At 40.6% G+C, this 21,194-nt stretch overlaps 1 protein-coding gene across 1 annotated transcript in view; it reads right to left on the bottom strand.

Annotated features, from left to right (window-relative positions):
- PLCG2 (phospholipase C gamma 2) overlaps window positions 1-21,194 on the bottom strand; it is a 176,491-nt gene that overhangs the window by 66,846 nt on the left and 88,451 nt on the right. The window contains exons 6-9 of the mRNA XM_043987636.1: window positions 11,403-11,487; window positions 9,860-9,943; window positions 1,638-1,681; window positions 319-391 (exon numbers count right to left, since the gene is read on the bottom strand). Of these exons, the coding sequence (XP_043843571.1) occupies window positions 319-391; window positions 1,638-1,681; window positions 9,860-9,943; window positions 11,403-11,487 (286 nt within the window). The remainder of the gene's footprint in view (window positions 1-318; window positions 392-1,637; window positions 1,682-9,859; window positions 9,944-11,402; window positions 11,488-21,194) is intronic.

Here is a 21,194-nt window from a genome sequence, read left to right as displayed (position 1 = left end):
TACACCTGGAGAAAAAGGAGAAGGTTCAAAACAGCCTCCATTGGAAAGGTGATAGGGGGTCAATCAAACACAAATTAGAGTTAACTGCCATTCAGCACTGAGGCATTACTGATGAGATAACCTGCCCAAGATCACACAAGGGCAGTACAGAGACTAGTCTAGGTCCCAGTCCTTTGTTTTTTCCACTGGGACCTGCTTCATGTTAACCCAAAACTCAGCTCCTCAAAGTCGTGAAATGCCCTCAGCAAACGTGATTCCATCATGTGATCCCTCACCCCAGGCTCATCCAGTGGCCAACTCCTTTTCTTCTCTTCTTACCTGCTGTTCATGAAGCAGAAACCTCTGGAAGTCATGCAGGTGAACGGCAGATGCATCTGGCCGATCTGTATTTCTACCAGCAGAGAAAAAAAAAGAGACACAACGTTTAGGGAGAGACCCCTTCCCACATAGGGTAATAATAGTAGGTGCCATCAAGTATGGACTTAAGATCTTGATGAGGTAACTGCCCAAGGAACAGGTGGCTTAGTGGGACTACTCTTTCTACATGTCAAAAATAGGAACCTTTCATTTACCAAAAGGGAAAACTACCATTCAGATCTCATCACTAAGTGTGAATGTGTGTAACTGCCAATCAGATGAAGGAGGAGATCTCTTGGGTACAGATTTCATAGAAACAAGGCTGGACATGAACACCATTAATACAACAAAAATCTGGTATTATGGAATGAATACTCTGTGAGAATAGGAAAGATTTTGCAGGAAAGGTGTAAATAAACAATTTTCCTTAAGATTTACATGGAAGGAGAGTATTTTCTGTTTGAATACTGATGGAAAACAAAATATTCCAATGCCTCCCTTTTCTACCCTTTATTAACAAATTAGGATGAACAAAAAATGCACCTAGGTGCTGCTGCAAATAGTGGTGGGCCTGAAGTCAGGAAGACCAGAGTTAAAAATTGGCCTCAGACACTTAATAGCTGTGTGACCCTAGACAAATTCACTTAACCTCTGCCTACCTCAGTTTCCTCAACTGTAAAATGAAAATAATAATAACACCTACCTCCTACAGTTGTTGTGAGGTTCAAATGAGGTAATATTTATAAAGCATTTAGCACAATATCTTGCACATAGTAGGCACTTAAATTCTTATTTCCCTTCTTCTAATTAAAGTATTTAATTACCCAAAGGATTTTATCAGGGTTTTTTTTTTTACCAATTATTTTGATTTTGTAAACCTGGCAGCTTCATTACAATGGAATGGTATAAAAACAAATTTTGTAGGGTTAGGGTTTTTTAACTTAAAAGTGTGGGAGATATCCACTCCAGAGCATACCTACCAGTTCCAATTGCTTAAGAGCTTCCTTGGGACAAGGACTGTACTTAGAAACATTACAATTTCCAAATAACATGATCAGTCCTTCTGATGAGCAGGTGGTGGTAACAGTAGCTTTTTATCATTATGTATATGGCCACAGCTCACACTGGGGCCTTTACCTTCCTCAAGGAGAGAGCATCCCAATGCAGGGAGATGAGCCTCTGCAGAGCAGAACTGGAAGGTAGGGGTGGAGGGGGAAGTAGCAAACCCAGCACAGCTGTAAACCTGATAGATCTGAATAAAGGTTAGAGAGAAGCCTCACCCCAGAATAAACACAGATGAATCCTTTTTGAACTCATCAAGAATCTGGAAAAAGAAGAAAAAGAAGATGTAAGGGCTGCATTTAAAAACGAGTGCTAGTCAATGAGTATTAACATTTTCATTGATTTCTAAGTATTGTAACCAGCTAATTTCTAACTTTAAAACTGAAGAGAAGATAAACTTCTGGCAATTGTTCTTCCTGTCTTTTCACAACCTAGTCATACATTTTTGATATGTTAGGCTAACTCATGCTCCGCCAGGGACCAAGGACCACCAAAATCCAGCTGTTCCTACTGGAATCTAATCAAACCAACAAACACTGACTGAATGCCTACAGTGTGCATTTAACACTTCCCTCCCCAAATCCCACTCCTATCCACCCACCATCCACTTCTCCAGAGTTAATGGGAGGCCTAGTGTTTGGTGCTTTGGGGAAGAAGCAAAGGAAGTGATATGTACTGTTCTCTTAGGTAAGTAAAAGAATAATCCGGGACAGAAACAAAGGTATAAACACACACAATGCAAAGGAACAGATAGCAGACCAATTCAGTTGCCTTCTCAGACAACTCCCTCCACTCCTTACCCTGACCCTGGCAGGGATCTAGGACCAGAGCAGGAGAATCAAGCAATGCTCTAAAAAGAAAACACCATTGTTTAAATTTACAGTTTGATTTAGAACTTGATTCATAAAGAAAATGTGGAGCCTTGACACCCATAAGCAAGTTCTACATACCACCAAATGAAGATCATTCTTCTGAAAAGATATGTCTAATTCAAGGTCAAAACCCATGAGATAACGCCATAACTGTAGAGTGTTCTTTTAAATGATCCAAGTTCAGTCAGTCAATAAACATTTATTAAGTACCTACTATTGCTGGGTACTTTACAAAAAGAGGCAAAAGACAGACCCTGCCTTCAAGAAACTCACAATCTAACAGGGAGACAGCAAACAAACAAATATGTATAAAGAAGCCATATACAGGATAAATAAAATATAATTAAAGGAGGAGAAGCACTAGAATTAAGAGGGGTTGGAAAAAGCTCCCTGCAGAAGATGGAATTTTAGTTGGAAATATAAGGAAGCCAATGAAGCCAGTAGGTGAAGATGAGGAGGGGGAGTATTCAAGGTATGGGGGACAGTCAGAAATGGAGTATCTTGTAGTGTCTTGTTCATAGAACAGCTATAAGTACAGTGTCAATGGATCAAAGAATACATGGTGGGGGATACGATGTAAGAAGACTGGAAAGGGGGGTGAGGGCGAAGAGAAGCCTAGGTTATGAAGGGCTTTGGATGTCATACAGAGATATCTTGCATTTTATCCTGTGTGTGATAGGAAGTGACTAGAATTTACTGAGTAGATGAATAACATAGTAGGACTTGCATTTTAGGAAAGTCACTTTGGTGGCTGAATGGAGGCTGGATTAGAGTGGGTAGAGACTTGAGGGAAGAAGACCCACCAGGTGTGAGTTGATGAGGGCCTGAACTAGAGTGGTGGCAGTATCAGGAGAAAAGTGGGTATATTCAAAAAATGTTGCAAAGGTAAAATCAACAGGTCTTGGCAATAGATTGTATATGGGGGGAGTGGGGACAGTGGGGTAAGAGGGAGATGAGTGAGTAATTAAGGATGACACCCAGGTTATGATCCTGGGGAATTGGGAGGATGGTAGTACCTTCTTTTGGTATCCCAGGCACAGTGCCTGGCATGTTTTCCTCAGTAATTTTCAGTTTTGTCCACCTCCTCATGACCCCATCTGGGTTTTTCTTGGCAAAGATACTGGAAGTTTTGTAATTTCCTTCTCTAGCCCATTTTACAGATGAGAAAACTGAGACAAAGAGTTAAGTGACTTGCCCAAGGTCATACAACTAGTAAGAGTCTGAGGTCAGGTTTGAACTCAGAGAGATGAGCCTTCCTGACTCCAGGTTCAGTACTCTATCCCCTCTGCCATCTAGCTGCCCCCTGGCACATGGTAGGTACTTTAAAAAGGTTTATTGATTGACTGAATGCCTTCAACAGTAATAAGAAAGTTTGGAGGGAAGAATGATTTAGAGGGAAAGATTATGAGTTCAGTTTGGGACATTTTGAGTTTAAGATGTCTAAAGGCATCTAATTAGAGATATCTAATAGGCAATTGGAGATGCAAGACTGTGTAGGTCAGCAGAAAGGTTGGATCCAGGTAGGAGATGTGAGAATCATAAGCATAGAAATGAAAATTAAATCCATGGGAGCCCATTAAATCACCAAGGGAAGTAGTAGAAAGGGAGAAGAGAAGAGGGCCTAAGACCATGCCCTATGGGATACCCATGGTTAGTGAGCATGACCTAGATGAGGATCCAGTAAAGGAGACTGAGAAGGTGTGGTCAGGTAGGCAGGAGAAGAATCAGAAGACAGTGGTGCCCCCAAAACCTAGAGAGAAGAGAGTATCAAAGAGAAAAAGGTGATCAACAGTATCAAAGGCTACAGAAAGGTCAAGAGTGAGGACTAAGAAAAGACCACTGGATTTGGCAATGAAGAGATCATCAGTAAGGATGGGGAAAGTAGTTTTGGTGTAATGAATGGTAAGGCAAGAAGCCAGATTATAAGGGTTTAAGAGGAGAGTGAGAGAAGAGAAAGTGGAGGCTCCTGTTGGAGATGGCCTTTTCAAGGAGTTTAGTCATAAAGGGCAGAAGATATATAGGACCACATTTAGCAGCCATGGAAGGATCCAGTAAGGATTCTTCAGAATGGTGAAGACACAGGCATGATTCTAGGCGGTAGAGAGGGAGAAATTAAAGAAAAGTAACAGCCGGAATGGCAGAGGGAACGATTTGTAGGAGGAGATATGATGGAATGGGATCACTTGAACAGGTATAGGGGTTAGTCTTGGTAAGACTAACTAGGTAAGACTAACTAACTAAGGCCATTTCATCAAGTGCGAGAGGGGTGAAGGAGAAAGTAATAGAAAGTACCTGAGTGACAAAAGATGAGAAAGAGGGAGAAAGATGGAGTTCATAGGGAATGGCCTCAATTTTTTTTCCTGTGAAACATGAGACACATATCTCACCTGAGAGAATGGGGAAAAGGGGAAGCTATGGAAAGTTTAAGGAGGGATGAAAAGATTTGAAAGAGCCACTGTGGAGAATAGGATAGTGATCTGATAAGGTAGATACAATGGGATTGCATAGCAGCAGTAAGGGCCAGTTGGGGTAATGGACCTGGTCAAAATAGATGTGTGATTTTCTCCACCCTTGTTTAGCAGGACATCTGTAGGAGTAAAGGTGGCAAACAGTGGGAGGGATCCAAAGCTAAGGAGCAATGGTTAAGAGGCTGTGATTTTAATTCTGGTTATACTACTATCTCACTATGGGGTGACATTGGGCAAATCACTTCCCAACCCTGAGCTTCAGTTTTTCATCTCTGTAAGAGATGATGTAAGAGATGGTTTGGACCAGAAAATCCCTAAGATCTTTTCCCAAGTCTAGAGTTCAATGATTGACATTTGGCGGGGAAAACTGAGCCAACATGCTATACCCATTCACTGCTCTGGCTTATTTTTAAGTTTCCTTGAAGAGAACAGTATGAAGGGAGAAGCAAAACAGAGATGCCTAAAAAATTCTTAGGACAATGGCACGGCCCAGACACAACCATCTCACAAATATGACTATGTAATACCACAGGAAATACAGAAAAACACACCAATGATGTCAGGGGCAGTATGCTGCAGCAGAAAGAGCAGTAGTCTTAGAGTACAAAGACCAGCTCTATTTCCTATGCAACCTTGAACAAGTCATTTACCCTCTGTAATTAGAGTGGGTAGAGACTTGAGGCAGGAAGACACAACAAAAGGCTCTGTGGGCCTCAGGTTCCAATCTGGAAAATAAAAGGGGGGGGGGCAGCTAGGTGGCACAGTGGATAGAGTACCTACCCTTGAGTCAGAAAGACCTGAGTTCAAATCCAGCCTCAAACACTTGACACGTACTAGCTGTGTGACCCTGGGCAAGTCACTTAACCCCAATTGCCTCACTTCCCCCCCCCAAAAAAAAGGGTTGGCCTTAATGACCTCTAAGGTCTCCTACAGCTTTAAATCTACTATCTTATACTTATTAAAAATGATGATAATTATAGGAGTTCCCATTTCTAAGACACTTCACCATTTGCATTCTAAAATACTTCACCATTCACTTCATTGACTAGAGTCCCATGAAGTAAGTAATGTATTATTATTATTACTACCATTTTACAAAAGGAAACTGACACCCAAAGAAGTAAAGTAACTTGCTCAGAGTCACATAGCTAATGAGCTGGGATTTAAACTAGGTCTTCTCACTCCAAACCCAATAATCTTCCTATAATATTAAAACCACCTCTCCCAATAACTTGTACTCTTAAAATAAATTAGACCTAGGTAGAAGCTCTCACAAACATTTGGGGAGGAGATCTCAGACACAAAACTGAAAACTATTCTCCACCTTTTTCAATAAACACATCAGAACACAATCTCTATTTTAATTTGGGCATTAGGCCTTTAAAGATACTAGGGGAGCTCTTCAAGGATTAATGAAGCTTCCAGATGAGACTGTCACATACAGACTAGCAGAAACCCTGTGAGCATCTGCTTCAGGGAAAGCATAGGCCTGTACCACACTACAATGGAATCCCATTAACTCACAGCCCCCTCAAATAAACATTTACAACACCAAAAACTTCTTTCTCCTAAGATTTTCCAGGTCTAAGTAAAAGGCACCTAATCTAAAATACCAGCAAACTCGTTATATCTAAGGCTCAAAGAATTAGATTCCTTCCAGATTTTTAAAATTTGAGGGACTAGCAATTAATTCCTGTAGTATGTTAGTTATTTTTCCCCAATGCCTATGACACAGTGTTGTGGAATGTGAGCTGACAGCAAATTGTAATGTTTTTCATATCCTTGCCTCCTGTTAATTACAAGTACCCACTTCGATCTTACTTTAGATCTTGTTTGGAAGTAATCAAACATTTCTATAAATAGCCCTTTCCTATCAGGTTTTTCATTAAGCCACTGTGACCTTTCTCCCAGTCTTGCGAAATAGAGGGTATTACTTTTATATTCTATGACAAGAGGGTGGAAATACCTCCAAAAAATTCAAATGTAGATTCCTGAATCACACTGCTGTCATCTGCTCAGTCAAGCCAGATGTAAGGCAGAGCCAATACTATACAGCCAGACCTGTCTCCCTGTCGTAGCTTCTTCAAAACTAACCATATCTCAGCATCTCTCCTTTACACATCCATACATACTTTAAATCAGTATGTGTTGACAGTTCTGATCCACCTAGATGTGAGTCCCTGACCAAAAAATAAAGTCAAGGCTGGCCCAGATATTCCAGGATAGCTCCTACCTTTACCCTCCACCAAAAGTTGAGATGGACAGGTCCCAGAGCCAACTAAGCTCTTGATTACTGGTTACCCTTTCCTAACTTTCTAACAACTCCACAGGAACAGGGATAGCACATGATGAGGCTGGGACATGCAAAGACAGAGGTTAGAGATTTAAAAGGAAGAAAGGATGAAACTATCAGCTAAATTTTGGTTTTTTAATTATGTGAAGATTAATTACTTATGCTATTCCTTCCAGTATCTCTCACTAAAGGAACCATACTGGAGAAACTCTATAATCATAATTACCTGGACCTGGACGAGGCTGCCCTGCTCAGAAACATATTAGGAAAGACAAGAAAAAGGTAATCAGGACAGTAAAGTGAGGGACCCTGACAGAAGGACCCATGCTATATGATGATCAGCTAAAAGAATCAGGGATGTTTAAACTAAAGAAGACATGTCTGGGACTAGAAAACAGGAAATACTATGATAGCTATATTCAAGTATTTGAAGGTCTGACTTCCCTCGATCTGAGGTATTAAATTTGTTTTGCCTGGCCCTAGAGGGCCAAGGGGTGGAGAATAAAGAGAAGTAGTTTAACCACTAGAGCTATGCCGAAGTGGAATGAGCTATTTTAGAAAGTAGTGAGTACCCCATCATTTCAGGTCTCGGACCAAAGACCTGATGATCAATTGGCATGATATTGTAGGGCAAAGTTGCCCCATTGCTCCCCAAAACACTCCAGCATATGACCCAGACCAGATGAAAATGTCACTGAGAAATATTTAACAACATAAATAAAAATACAACAGACCATAGATATAAAGTTAATATATGGTTTTAGAAGTCAGTATTCAGCTTGCAGAGATCTGTATGTATGGTTAAGTGGCCCCCATTTCTATCTGAATTTGACACCACTCTAGTAGAGCAAACTCCTGTTCAGGCCCAGGTTGGACTAAATAACCTCTAAGGTGACCCTTCCAACTCTGTGAGTCTTCAATTTGCCTTTACTGTATCCTTTAAGGAAAAGGAAAAAAAGAGGAACCTGTTAAGTAACTAAATCTGTCAACAGATATGAGAAGGCTGTTTACCTACTTAAGAGAACCCAAGTGTCCCTTTACAGACAAAGCATGAAACAGAGAACAGCTTCACCTAAGGGGTTGTTTTGATGATTTACAATGATAAATCATTCTCATTTTTTCATTAACCAGGACCTCAGCCACACATGGATAACTCTCCAATTTATCCTTTCTATATCTTGCTTACACATAGTGTGATATAGTTGTTTGGGGCCCTTAAAAGACCAGGTGATCCAGCAGTTCTTAACCTAGGTTCCATAAATTTCCTATGTATGTATATGTATATTTATGTATACATATACATATATGCGTTTTATAGCTGCATTACAATATATTAACTTCTTTTATAATCCTTTGGATTTTATTTTATACACTTAAAAACATTATTCTGAGAAGGGCTTTACCAGATTGACTGCCACTCTATTCACACTTTCCATTGTGCTCTCTAGAATGCTAGTTCCATAAGAAACAAACTCGTTTTCATATTAAACTTTTTCCTTTCCCACTCCTTTCATTTTCTGACTCCCACTGAGACTTGGCTTCCTCCAAATGTCACAGTCCCTCTGGCCTCCCTTTCCAACACTAGTTGTACTCTTACTATCCCTCAACTCACTAGTTGGGGTGGGGGAGTCAGAATACTCCTTGTTCCCCATTATTACTTCTAAGACCATCCTCTACCACCATCATTTAGTAGCCTTTCCTCCTCTGAGGTTCCTTTAATCCACTTCTACCACCCAATTAAAATTCTCGGAGCTGGATTCCCCTTCTTTCCTCAATGAATTCAGTGCCTGCTCCACAGTCTTTCTCTCCTCCCTAACTTCTGCTCTCACATTAGGAGACTTCAAACACCCTGACCTTCCAGTTTCTGAGTTTATCCATTTCCCATGACCTACAGCTCTACCTCACCTCTACTACACGTAGAGATGGTAATAGGATGTTGCCTTGATCTTGCCATCATCCACAAATGCACATTCATGAACTCGAAAATCCCCTTATCTGTTCACAAACTATAACACTCTACCTCTCCCTCATCTTCATAATGCCAAACCCTGTTGTTCATCCTCACTATGACCTCCAATCCCTCAGCCCCTTATTTCTTCCCTAGGCCATCACCCCCTATATGCTGGTCATTACTGCTTTATCCAACAAGACCCTTTGGTGAACCAGTTCAACTCTGCAGTGTCCTCTTCTCTTGAATTCTGCACCCCCTTATGCTATTACTGATCTCACCCTGCTAAGCTGCAGCCTTGGATTATTGCCAGTATCCATTCCCTTAGCTCCTCTTCATATGCTGCCTAATGAAACTGAAGAAAATCACAAAACTGTCTTGAATGGATCCACAACAAAATGAATCCTGAGAAGAGAAGGACGTGAGGCAGGACTGACTCCAAAGCAAATCCTTTAACTGCTAGGCCACATGGCTTCTCCTGAAAACACATGTCTAGTTGCAGATTTATCTATGTAACATATATCACGTGTGCACACACACATACAAACTTTCTTAAACAGAACCAACCACTATTTTTATAGACAGTTTCCATCAGCTCTTAACTAATCTGACAGGCCTACACCCAACAATACTGACTAGAACAATGCTAATACCCTATCACAGAGGTCACAAACTAGCCTCAGGTCACCTGGTTCTCTTTGTTTAGCCTCTCTATGCCACCCCTAGCCCAGACCAAACCAGCCCCAACTCAGGCAGTCCTTACTTCATGCCTTCAAACAAGAATGATAAAAACCAGATAATTTAAAATGAGAATTCAGTGAAAATGTAACATCATCATTCAAATAATGGCTGCTCTTACTGATTTCTGTTGCTCAAACATCATCTTTTTGTAGAATAAGTGGAACTGTTCAAAGCTGAGTTCATCCTTGTAAGCACCTATTTCCTGGGAAGGAAAAAGAATAGAAGTCATCAGTCCAGATCCCACCTCAAACACAATTCCCCTGTGCCCTAACAGCAAAGCTGTGTCAGTGACTCTAGTCACACTAACCAGTCAGCCTGTGCTGAACCTGCCCCTAGTGTTAATGAGTAGGAGAGAAGATGCCAACTGATCCTAGGGGAAGAGTCTGGGGAAGGGATATAAACTTATTACTTGGCCTCTCCAGGGCCTAGAGCCTAGACGTCCGCAAACATCAGTTATGAGGACTTATATATCTCCTGCCTAAGAGGAAATTGTACCTGGAGTCCTTTGATCAATTCAAATTTAATTCAATGACCACGTGTGATTAGACATCTACAACATGCAAAGAACTTTACTAGTCACTGAGGACACAAAGACAAATGAAACATTCCCTGCCCACAATGAGCTTATGTTCCACTAGGGTGAGGGGACGAGTAAATGCTAAATATATTCAAAATAAATACAAAATAATTTTGATTAAAGGAAGAGCATGAAAATCAGGAAGGGCTCCTTATAGGAAGCAGCATTTGGGCCAAACCCCAGAAGGAGACAGGGGTTTTAAAAAGAGGGAAGGGGCAGCATTCCAGGCAGAGGAAACAGGGCAAAATCATGGACATGGAAAATGGAATATCATGTACGGGAAATGTCAGCCAGTCTGGCTGGCCAGTAGAGTGCCTGATGTGAGAATAAGTATTGTGTAATCACCTGGAAAGAGGCTGGAGCCAAATTATGCAGGGCTTTCAATGCCAGAGACAGTGAAGTTTGAAATTTACTCTATCAGCAATGGGGAGCCACTGAAGTTTCTTGAGCACAGGAATGGTACGGTCAGATATGTGCTTTAGAAATATCAATCAGGTGACTGACTAAAGGGCAGACTTGAGAGAGGAGAAAGTGGATGCAAGGAAACCGGTTAGGAGGCTACTTGGCCACTTTTACATGTGATGGAATCTCCATGGTTGAGAGCTCATATTGCTAAAAATAAAGGCCCATTAAGATCAGCCCTGACACTGGTGCTTTGTAGAACTAGATGAGAGAGCTCAGCCTCACTGGCTGCACAGCTTCCACAGCTGCACAGGTATAGTGATGCTTTCATCATTATTTCATTGCTTTCAAAAGAATGGTTTTGCAAATGCTAAATCAAATCAGGTCCAGAATGCTGGCCAGAATAGGCCAGGAGAGGGGGAAATAGGCTCCATTTGAGAATTTCAAGTCACAACAGCCCAGCCATCACTGTGCCCTCAGAGCGAATTCCCAAACTCTAAAGGATCTCTGAGGCAATTCACTGCAGAGACAGATAATACATCGAGAGCCTTTTACTTTGCTTTACAAACATTTTGAGTGTGAGTGCTGAACCAATGCCTCTGGAAGCAGGCAGGGAAGGGTCACCGCAGGCAAAGCAACCACTGTTAGTTCAACAAATTGGGAAGGCGGCTCCATCACTTACCAGGAATTTGTCTTTCAGGAACTTGGCACTGCCAACTTTGTAGTTTACTAAAGGAAGAATGGTCTTCAGTTCTCTGAAGCTGATACTGAAAGAAAAGAGAAGTAGCTTTGTAAGCTTCTCAGACTCCATCTCCAAGGATAATATTTCATTATTGACACTGACTGACAGCCAAGTTAGGTCTTTACATAACCACAGCGCTTGAGCCTTCTCTGTGAGGGAAAAATCAATCAATAAACTTTCACCAAGCTCCTACCATCTGCTGGACATGGTAAGGAATGCAAGATGTTACAGGGTATGGTTTCTGTCCTCAGGATCAAATGAGAGAATATTTGTCTGTATCTTTTTTGTTTTGTTTTGTTTTGTTTTTCAGAGCAATGAGGGTCAAGTGACTTGCCCAGGGTCACACAGCTAGTTAGTGTCTGAGGCTGGATTTGAACTCTGGTCCTCCTGAATCCAAGGCCGGTGCTTTATCTACTGCACCACCGAGCTGCCTATGAGAAAATATTTGTAAAGGGCTTAGCATAGTGCTGGGCATATAGTAGGTACTGTATAAATGTAAGCTATCATCATCATCGATGTTGTTATTGTTGTTAATATTATTACATTCAGGTCCCCACTACCCTAAAAAAAAAATCTATTTTTTAATCCTGCCATATCTTTAATCTATTATCTTAAATCTCTTCTTCCCTTCATGAATAAACTTCTGGAAAAAAAAAAGATTATATTCACCTTTTCAACTTCCTTACCACCCATTCATTTTAACTCTTAAGCCTACCACTCCACAGAAAACAACTCTCTCCCTGGTGACCAATGATCTCTTCATGTCAGTCACCTTTTCTCAGTCCTTTTCTTCTGAGATTCAGCAGCAGCAGTTGACCCCGCCCCATTCTTGATCATCTCTTAGGTCCCCCAGCATCCAAGGCTTCTTCTTGACTACTATTTCTCCCTCACCTTTGATGGTTCATCTTCTTTTTCATGATTCCTATGGGTGGGAGTTCCCAAAACTCTCACCTGGACCTTGTTCTCTTCTCTTGATGCACTTTTCCCCTCAGTGATCTGATCTGACCCCAGGCAACTGAATGTAACTATCTCTAGCTAGGATCTCTCCCTTGAGTTCCTGACCTACATCTCCACAACTACCTGCAAGATTTTGTGTGTCATATCAGCACCTCATGGTGTAGTGGCATTGTCATTTCTTGTGGTAAATACCATTCCTTCATATTCACATACCACAGTATGTTCAGTCATTCCCCAATTTATGGACAATTGCTTTGTCCTTTTTTTAGCCTTTCATGACTAAGAACACTGCTATGAAAAATGGATTATATCCACCTTGTACAAGGTATATGCCCAGTAGTAGTATTGCTGTGTCAATTGCTGGGTATAAACAAAGAAACCAAAACCAAGAGGATAATACATACAATGACCACAATGGCATATATGAAAATATCAATAAAAACAGCTAAACTCAGATTAAATATAATGAAAAACCTTGGTCCTATAAAACAAATGATAAAACACATAATCATCCTCTTCATAGAAAGGTAAGGTACTAGGGGGCAGCTAGGTGGCGCAGTGGATAAAGCACCAGCCCCAAATTCAGGAGGACCTGAGTTCAAATCCAGCCTCAGACACTTGACAGTTACTAGCTGTGTGACCCTGGGCAAGTCACTTAACCCTCACTGCCACACACACACACACACACACACACACACACACACACACAAAAGTGAGGTACTAGCATATGTTGTCGGCCTTAGTTCTTTTGTCTACCAACAAGCATTTGTTAAATGCCTACTATGTGTCAAGCATTGTAATAAGTTCTGGGGATACAAAGAAATGCAAAAACAGTCCCTGATCTTGGGGAACTCACAGTCAGTTGGCATTCTGAAGATAAACTGTTGGCTTTCCTTTCTGAGTTATGTGTCGGGCAAGAAAAATGAATTGGCAGAAATGAGTGAGGGAGTGCAAAAAGGTAGTTTTAGTATCAACCCAGGATACATTAGACAGATTATGAAAAAACTATATTTAATGACCAAGAAGGATGGATTTAAGTCATAGCAACCAGGACTTGGATGCCCCTAAATTGTGCAAAGGAAACCTACCTCTGACTTACTTGGGCTTGAATTAAATTTGAATCAGACCTGTACTCCTAAAAATTGCCCTCTTAAATATCTCAATGATCTGTGAGTCCTTGTCCCATGAAACATGCTAAGTTAGGTCTTTATATAACAACGGGGTTTCATTTTCCTCTATGAGGGGAAAAAATCAGTCCAAAAACCTTCACTAAGCACCTACCACATGTTGGGCATGGTAAGGAACGAAAGAAGGCACAGGGTATGGTCTCTGCTCTCAGGATCAAATGAGATGATATTTATAAAGTACATAGCATAGTACCCCATTAGTCATTGTCAACAGGAAATGAGAAAGAAAACAGGAAGAAGGTCAAGAATCTTCCTGTAACTTATTCCCTCCTGAAAAACTCCAACCTTGTATGAATGAAACTACCAAGAAAAGCACCTGCAAGGACAAGTCAGGGATCAAGATGGCTCTAGCAGGTAATGTAGTAATGGAGCTCTCGAAACCAGAAATAACACGTCTGGGTTAAAATGAGATGAGGGAAAAGACCCAGTAGGCACAGTTTGGACCATTGCAGATCACAAGAAGGTAATAATGGTAGCTATACCTGAAGGTGGATGAGTGAACCTGGGCTCCAAATGCAAAAGAACAGTTCTACTATCAAAGTTACATTGGGGGGGTGGGGGGGGGAGGCGGGGAGCCAAGATGCCAGAGGAGAGGCTGTGGCTCCCCCTAGCTCCTGACAAATCCATGCACTCACTCCCAAATAATGCCATAAAAAAAAGCAGCCTAACTCTCATAAGAACAGAGTGAGGCTATTTTCCAGACAGAAACGGCTATTGAGATCACCGGCTGATCAGGCTGAAAGAGGAGCTCAGCACATGGCCCAGGACCCACCTCTGATAGAGGCCTCTGAGTCTTCAGTGCCAGCGGCCTCTTCTGAGGCTCAGCTCGCAGACCAGTGAAGGGGTTCGGCAGTTGGCCCAGGGTGAAGTGGCTGTAGTCTCTACTGGAGTTGGGATGAAGCACTCTGGTTCTCAACAAGTGGGCCGAATCGAGTAGTGGTAACCCAATGGGGGAGGGGCACAGGCACGCCAAGCTTCAGACCATAGAGAATCAGATTTCAATCAGACTTCAATCACACATCTACTTCCCATTTGAGATGAGTCGGCAAAGAAAACAACAGAGTATAGAGAGCTTCTTTGGGGAAAATATAGACCAGAACACACCCTCAGAAGAAGATAATAACAAAGTCAAAGCTCCAATATCCAAAGCTTCCAAGAAAAATATGAATTGGTCTCAGACCTTGGAAGAGCTCAAAAGGAACTTTGAAGAGAAAGTAGGAGAGATAGAAGGAAGATTTAGAGATAGGGAGGAAAGAATGGAAAGAAAAATGAGAGTGATGCAGGAAAGTCATGAGAAAAAAGTCAACAGCTTGAAAAGTCAAATGAGAAAGGAGATAGAAAAGCTCGCTGAAGAAAATAATTGCCTAAGAATTAGGATTGAACATATAGAAGCTACCAAGACACAGTAAAGCAAATCCAAATGAAAGAAAAAATAGAGGGCAATATGAAATATCTCCTTGGAAAAACAGATGACCTGGAAAATAGATCTAGGAGAGATAATTTGAAAATCATTGGTCTACCTGAAAACCATGACCAAAATAAAAGCCTACACATCATCTTCCAAGAAACTGTAAGAGAAAATTGCCCTGATATTCTAGATGCAGAGGGTAAAATATAAATTGAAAGAATACACCCATCACCTCCAGAAAGAGATCCCAAAAGGAAAACTTCCAGGTATATTAGAGCCACATTCCAGAGATCCCAGGTCAAAGAGAAAATATTACAAGCAGCTAGAAAAAAAGGAATTCAAATACTGTGGATCCACAGTCAGGATAACACAGGATTTAGCAGCTTCTACATTAAAGGACCAGTGGGCAAGGAATATGATATTATGGAAGGCAAAGGAATTGGGACTACAACCTAAAATGACCTACCCAGCAAAACTTGTATAATGTTTCAGGGGAACATATGAGACTTCAATGAACAAGAGGACTTCCAGGCATTTATGATGAAAAGACCTGAACTGAATAGAAAATTTGACTTTCAAATACAAGACCCTAGAGAAGCATAAAAAGGTAAATAGGAAAAAAGAAATCATGAGGGACATTAAAAAGTTAAACTGTTTATATTCTTACTTAAGAAGATAATAATTCCAACTCTTAAAAATTCTCTCAGTATTAGGGCAGCTGAAAGGAATATACATAGATAGACAGCACAGGTGTGAATTGCATATGAAGGGATGATATCTGTAAAGCATTTATTTGTCCATGTTTTTTGTGGGGTAGGCAGAATGGGATGGCTTATGTCTGGGGCTGGATTTGGGCTTGGGGCTTCCTGGATCCAGGGCTGGTGCTTTGTCCACTGTATCACCTATCAGACCCATGATGACATCTTTAAAATAAAGTTAAGGAGTAAGAAAAATGCACTGGAAGAAAGGAAAAGGAAGAGGTGGAAGGGTGTAAAAAAGCTCACATAAAAGAAACAAGAAAAAGCTTATGGAGTGGAGGGGGAAATGGAGAAGGAGCGGGAGAGTGAATGAGCCTTACTTTCATCAGAATTGGTTCAAAGAGGGAATAACATAAACACTCAAGTGGGTATAGTAATATATTTTGTCCTGTGGGAAAGTGGAGGGGGGGAAGTAGGGGGAGAGGTGAAGGAAGGGAGGGCAGATCAGGGCAGGGGGCAATAAAAAGCGAAACACTTTTGAGGAGGGATAGGGTGAAAGAAGATAGAAAATGGAGGAAATATCAAGGGGAAGGAATAGGATGGAGGGTAATACAGTTAGCAATAGCAACTGTGAAAGAAATGATGAGCAAGATGATATCAGAAGGACATATGAAAAATGCAAACCATCAACAAAGGAAAAACGGATGGTATTTTAATACAGATTGAAATATAATTTTATTTGTTACTTCCTCTTTCTAAAGTTATTCTACTTTCTTTCACAACTTGACTAATGTGAAGATGCTTGGCATAATTGTACATGTATGACTTATATTGAATTGCTTGATTCCATAGGGAGGATTGAGAAGGGAGGGAGGAAGAAAATTTAGAACACAAAGTTTTTAAAAAATCAATGTGAAGAAATGATGAACAAGTGTATTTCAGAGAAATCTGGAAGGACTTACATGAACTGATGCTGAGTGAGATGATCAGAACCAGGAAATCATTGTACACAGTATCAACAACATTGTGTGTTAATCAACTGTGATAGACTTAATTCTTCTCAGTAATACAGTGGTCCAAGATAGTTCCAAAGGACTCAGGATGGAAAATGCTCTCCAAATCCAAAAAAAAAAAAAAATAGAACTGTGGAATCTAGATGCAGATTGAACTGTACTATTTCTATTTTTTTTGTTTGTTTTCCCTTTTTGAGGTTTTACCCTTTTGCTCTGATTCTTCTTTCACAGCATGGCTAATGCGGAGATATGTTTAGTGTGATTGTACATATATAACCTATATCAGATTGCTTGCTGTCTTGGAGAGGGGGAAAGGAGGGAGAAAAATTTTGAAACTAGAAATCTTATAAAAACAAATGTTATGGGGCAGCTAGGTGTCACAGTGCATAGAACACTTGCTCTGGATTCAGGAGGACCTGAGTTCAAATCCAGCCTCAGACACTTGACACTTACTAGCTGTGTGACCCTGGGCAAGTCACTTAACCCCAATTGTATCACAAAAAAACAAAAAAAACCCAAATGGTGAAAACTGTCTCTACATGTAACTAGAAAAAAAAATTTTTTATTTTGTTTTTTTAAGTTACATTGAGAGTTACTGGGAAAATACCAGATGAAGGTAGCTGTCTTCAATTATTTGAAGGGTTATATGGAAAGAGGACTGGACTTGTGTTCTTATCCTTAAAAGGTGGAAGTAGAAACAATGAGTAGACATTACAGATGAAGATATCAGGAAAAACTTAGGGATTACAAATGTGAAAAAGTAGAATTCAGTCACTTAGACAGGGTAGTAACAACCAAAGGTTGTTAATCAAAGTTAAATAATCATTTATCAGAAATGTCCTACAAGGGTTTGTGTGCAGACACAAGACTAGATAGCCCCAAAGGTTCCTTCCAACTCTGAGATTCTGTGGTTATAAGAAGGTGGCTCCAGAACATACTCAAAGTACTGTATATAGTTCTGGGCACCATATTGGGGGAAAGTAGAGATTACTAACAAATTGGAACTCATTTCCAGAGAAGAGTAACTACAAAAACAGAGCAACTAGAAAGAATATCACGCAAAGAATGGTTGAAGTAACTAGAGCCATTTGGCCAGTAAAAGGTGGAAGGATGGAGAATTGTTAGGAGGCAAGGGATAGGGACAAAACATGTTAGGGTCAGTTTTGAAGCCCTGGAATTGATCAGTTCCTCACTTCACAGGTAAGCACATTCCACTAATTCAGTCCAGGGCATCTGCTGCCATAGGACATATTCTCATCTAGAAGGCAGCATTTGCAAGGAAACAGCCCTATTCCTCTGAGTTTTTATATAGTCACTCTACATTTACTTCAGCTTCAATTATCCTTAAAAAAAGGGGACCATTAGGTGGTACAGCGGATAGAGTGCCAGGCCTGGAATCAGGAAGACTCATCTTCCTGAATTCAAATCTGGCCTCAGACACTTACTAGTTATGTGACCCTGGGCAAGTCACTTAACCCTGTTTCACTCAGTTTCCTTGTTTGTAAAATAAGCTGGAAAAGGAAATGGCAAACCACTCCAGTATCTTTGCCAAGAAAACCCTAAATGAGGTCATGAAGCATAGGACGTGACTGAAAAACAACTAAAAAACAATCGTTACCAAAAAAAAGTAACTTCCTTCCATAACTGCCTCTTCCCTTGTTTAGTAGGGGACTATGGGATGACAGGCACACTAATATAATACTGGTAGAGCTGTGAATTTGGTTTAACTATCCTGGATATCATATTTGATCTTTAGAATATAAAATAAACTCCCTGAAGTTTGGGGCATTTGACTTTGGTTTTGTATATCCAGGGGAACAGAGGAGGCACATAATATGTTTGCTGATTAATGGATTCACATCCCATTTTAGCTGAACACCTTAGCCATCTGTCCTGTCAGTTGGTTTTACTTAGCCCTTTTTCTTTGTTAGAAGGGAAGATTTGTTGTGGGGGAGACATTAAGGGAATATTAAGAAATGACTGGTGCTTTTTTTTTTTTTAAAGTTAGGCAATTGGGGTTAAGTGACTTGCCCAAGAGCGTCTGAGGCTGGATTTGAACTCAGGTCCTCCTGACTCCAGGGCCGGTTCTCTATCCACTGTACCACCTAGCTGCCCCTTGGTGTTTTTTTTGTGTGTGTGAGGCAACTGGGGTTAAGCGACTTGCCCAGGGTCACACAGCTAGTAAGTATCAAGCATCTGAGGCCAGATTTGAACTCAGGTCCTCCTGAATCCAGGGCCAGTGCTTTATCCACTGTGCCACCTAGCTGTTCCCCCTTGGTGCTTTTTAAAAAGGCACCAATAAAACTTTTTAAAAAGAAAAAAAAAATTACCGTAAGAAGAGGGAGAGTTCACACCTAGGAAGCAGAAGTTTGCTCTACTTTAATGAAGTGAATTCAGAATCTTATCTAGGGTTGTGCCCATCTAGCCTCCAGACAGTCCAGGGTCAGCAGCAGAATAGGATGAGGACATAAAAGTACTTGGTTCAAAAACAAAGGCAGGTGGTATGGTGGATAAAGCACAGACCCTGGAGTCAGGAGTACCTGAGTTCAAATCCAGCCTTAGACACTTAACACTTACTAGCTGTGTGACCCTGGGCAAGTCACTTAACCCCAATTGCTTCACTAAAAAAACAAAAACAAAAACAAAAAACAAGGGCAGAATTACAAAGATAAGGTAGGTAATTATCTGAAGCATTTACATGAGAAAGTCACAAAGAGGTGTCAAACATGACCAGGGACCACACTATGGCCCCCAATATTCTTGAGCTCTTCCTCAACCAGCTTAAAATCTAATTGGGAAAATATTTAACAAATGATTAAAATGTCAGTAAAACACAGATAACAATGCATTTATTTAACAATACCAGTATGTAGCTATAGGGATCCTTGTGTATGGATTAATAGACCTGGTGTCTATGAGTTTGAGATTACTGCTTTAGGGAGCAGAACTAAAATCAATAGGTAAAAATCACAGGGAGGCAGATTTGTGCTAAACAGAAAGAAAATCCTTCCTAAAAATTTCAGTTGTTCAAAAGTAGAAAAATAAAAATGAGCTCCTTCACAAAATAGTGACTACACCATCATCAGCCATATCCTCCTTGAAGCTGTATGATCACTTCTCAGAGATACTATGGGAGGGAATCTCCAAGGAATAAGCAGCTAAGTGAAATGTCCTCTGAGCTCCACCTTCCATGAGGTCCAGCTTTGAGGTCTTACAACTCTAGGCAGAAAGCCTATATAAGAGCCTGGGGCAAAAGCCAAGAGGAAGAAGGAAGCTTAGACAGTGAAGAGTCCAATTTCGTCACAGAGGTAGTAAGTAACAGAACCAAGAATCAAACTCAGGTCTCCTGACTCCAAATTCAATGCTCTCTTTACTATATACCAAAGGTAGGCCTAGGGCAGGCATAGTTAGAACTTTAATGACTACTCTTAATCTCAGAGATAAGGAAGACCCTCCCTCCTTTTGGCAGGGAGTAAAGGACTATGGGTACAGATAGAATGCTACATACAAGATCTGTTTTACTTAACTATTTTTTTCGTTATAAGGGAGGGCTCATGGTGAAGAGGCTGCATATTCAGAAATACTATAAAGAAAAAAAGGTATTGATAAAGATTAATTGAACTTTTTTCAAAGAATCTTAAGCTTAGTTTGAAAATTAAACACATGCAATGGTCTATTTCCTTATTTATAAATAACTTCTACCCCAACATGACATCACAGATTTAGGACCAGAAGGAACCCCAAAGGTTATAAAATAATAATTATATTAATAGATTCCCACTTACATAGTGCTTAATGCTCACAAAGCACTTTACAAATATTATCTCATTTGATCCTCACAATACTAGGTGCTTTCTAAAGCCTGATTCAAACTCAGGTCTTCCTAACTCTAGGTCCATTGCTCTATGCGCCCCATCTAATCTAAACCATACATTGTTACACTTGAGGAAACTGAGTCCTAAGGAAGTTACATGACCGGCAGAAACATCTCTATTGTACCATAGTAAGATTCCTCAACATACCAGTCACCCTTCTCTGAATGTCCTCCAGCTTATCAACAGCCTTCTTAAAGTCTTCCCTCAGCCCTACAATTTCCTTCATTCCGGATTCAGTGCTTCTCCTAATGAAGCCAGAGACAGCACTGGCTGCTAGGCAGCATCACCCTTCTGGCATACATCCTGAGCTCGTGAGCAGATGGGAGGTTGGGGGAGAGGAGGTTACCAGACATCCACATCTGTCCAGACCCCAGCCTTCCTCCAGATCTCACTGAAAAAACCACTACTCACATCTGTTCCTATCACACACCAAGGAGAAAAAGAAGACAGAGGGGTTTTTGCCTCTATTCTTCAGATAAAGTAGACTTTTTCCCCTTGTCAATAGGTATGTGTTTTGGTTCCAATCACATTTTACCTATCAGTATTTAGCCTTTTTTTAATTAAAATTATTTTTCTCCTTGATCCTTTATTGTA

Source organism: Dromiciops gliroides, chromosome 2 (assembly GCF_019393635.1).
Source record: "Dromiciops gliroides isolate mDroGli1 chromosome 2, mDroGli1.pri, whole genome shotgun sequence".
Lineage (NCBI taxonomy): Eukaryota > Metazoa > Chordata > Mammalia > Microbiotheria > Microbiotheriidae > Dromiciops > Dromiciops gliroides.
The sequence above is the reverse complement of the archived record's forward strand: the minus strand, read 5'-3'. Positions and strand labels throughout refer to the sequence as shown.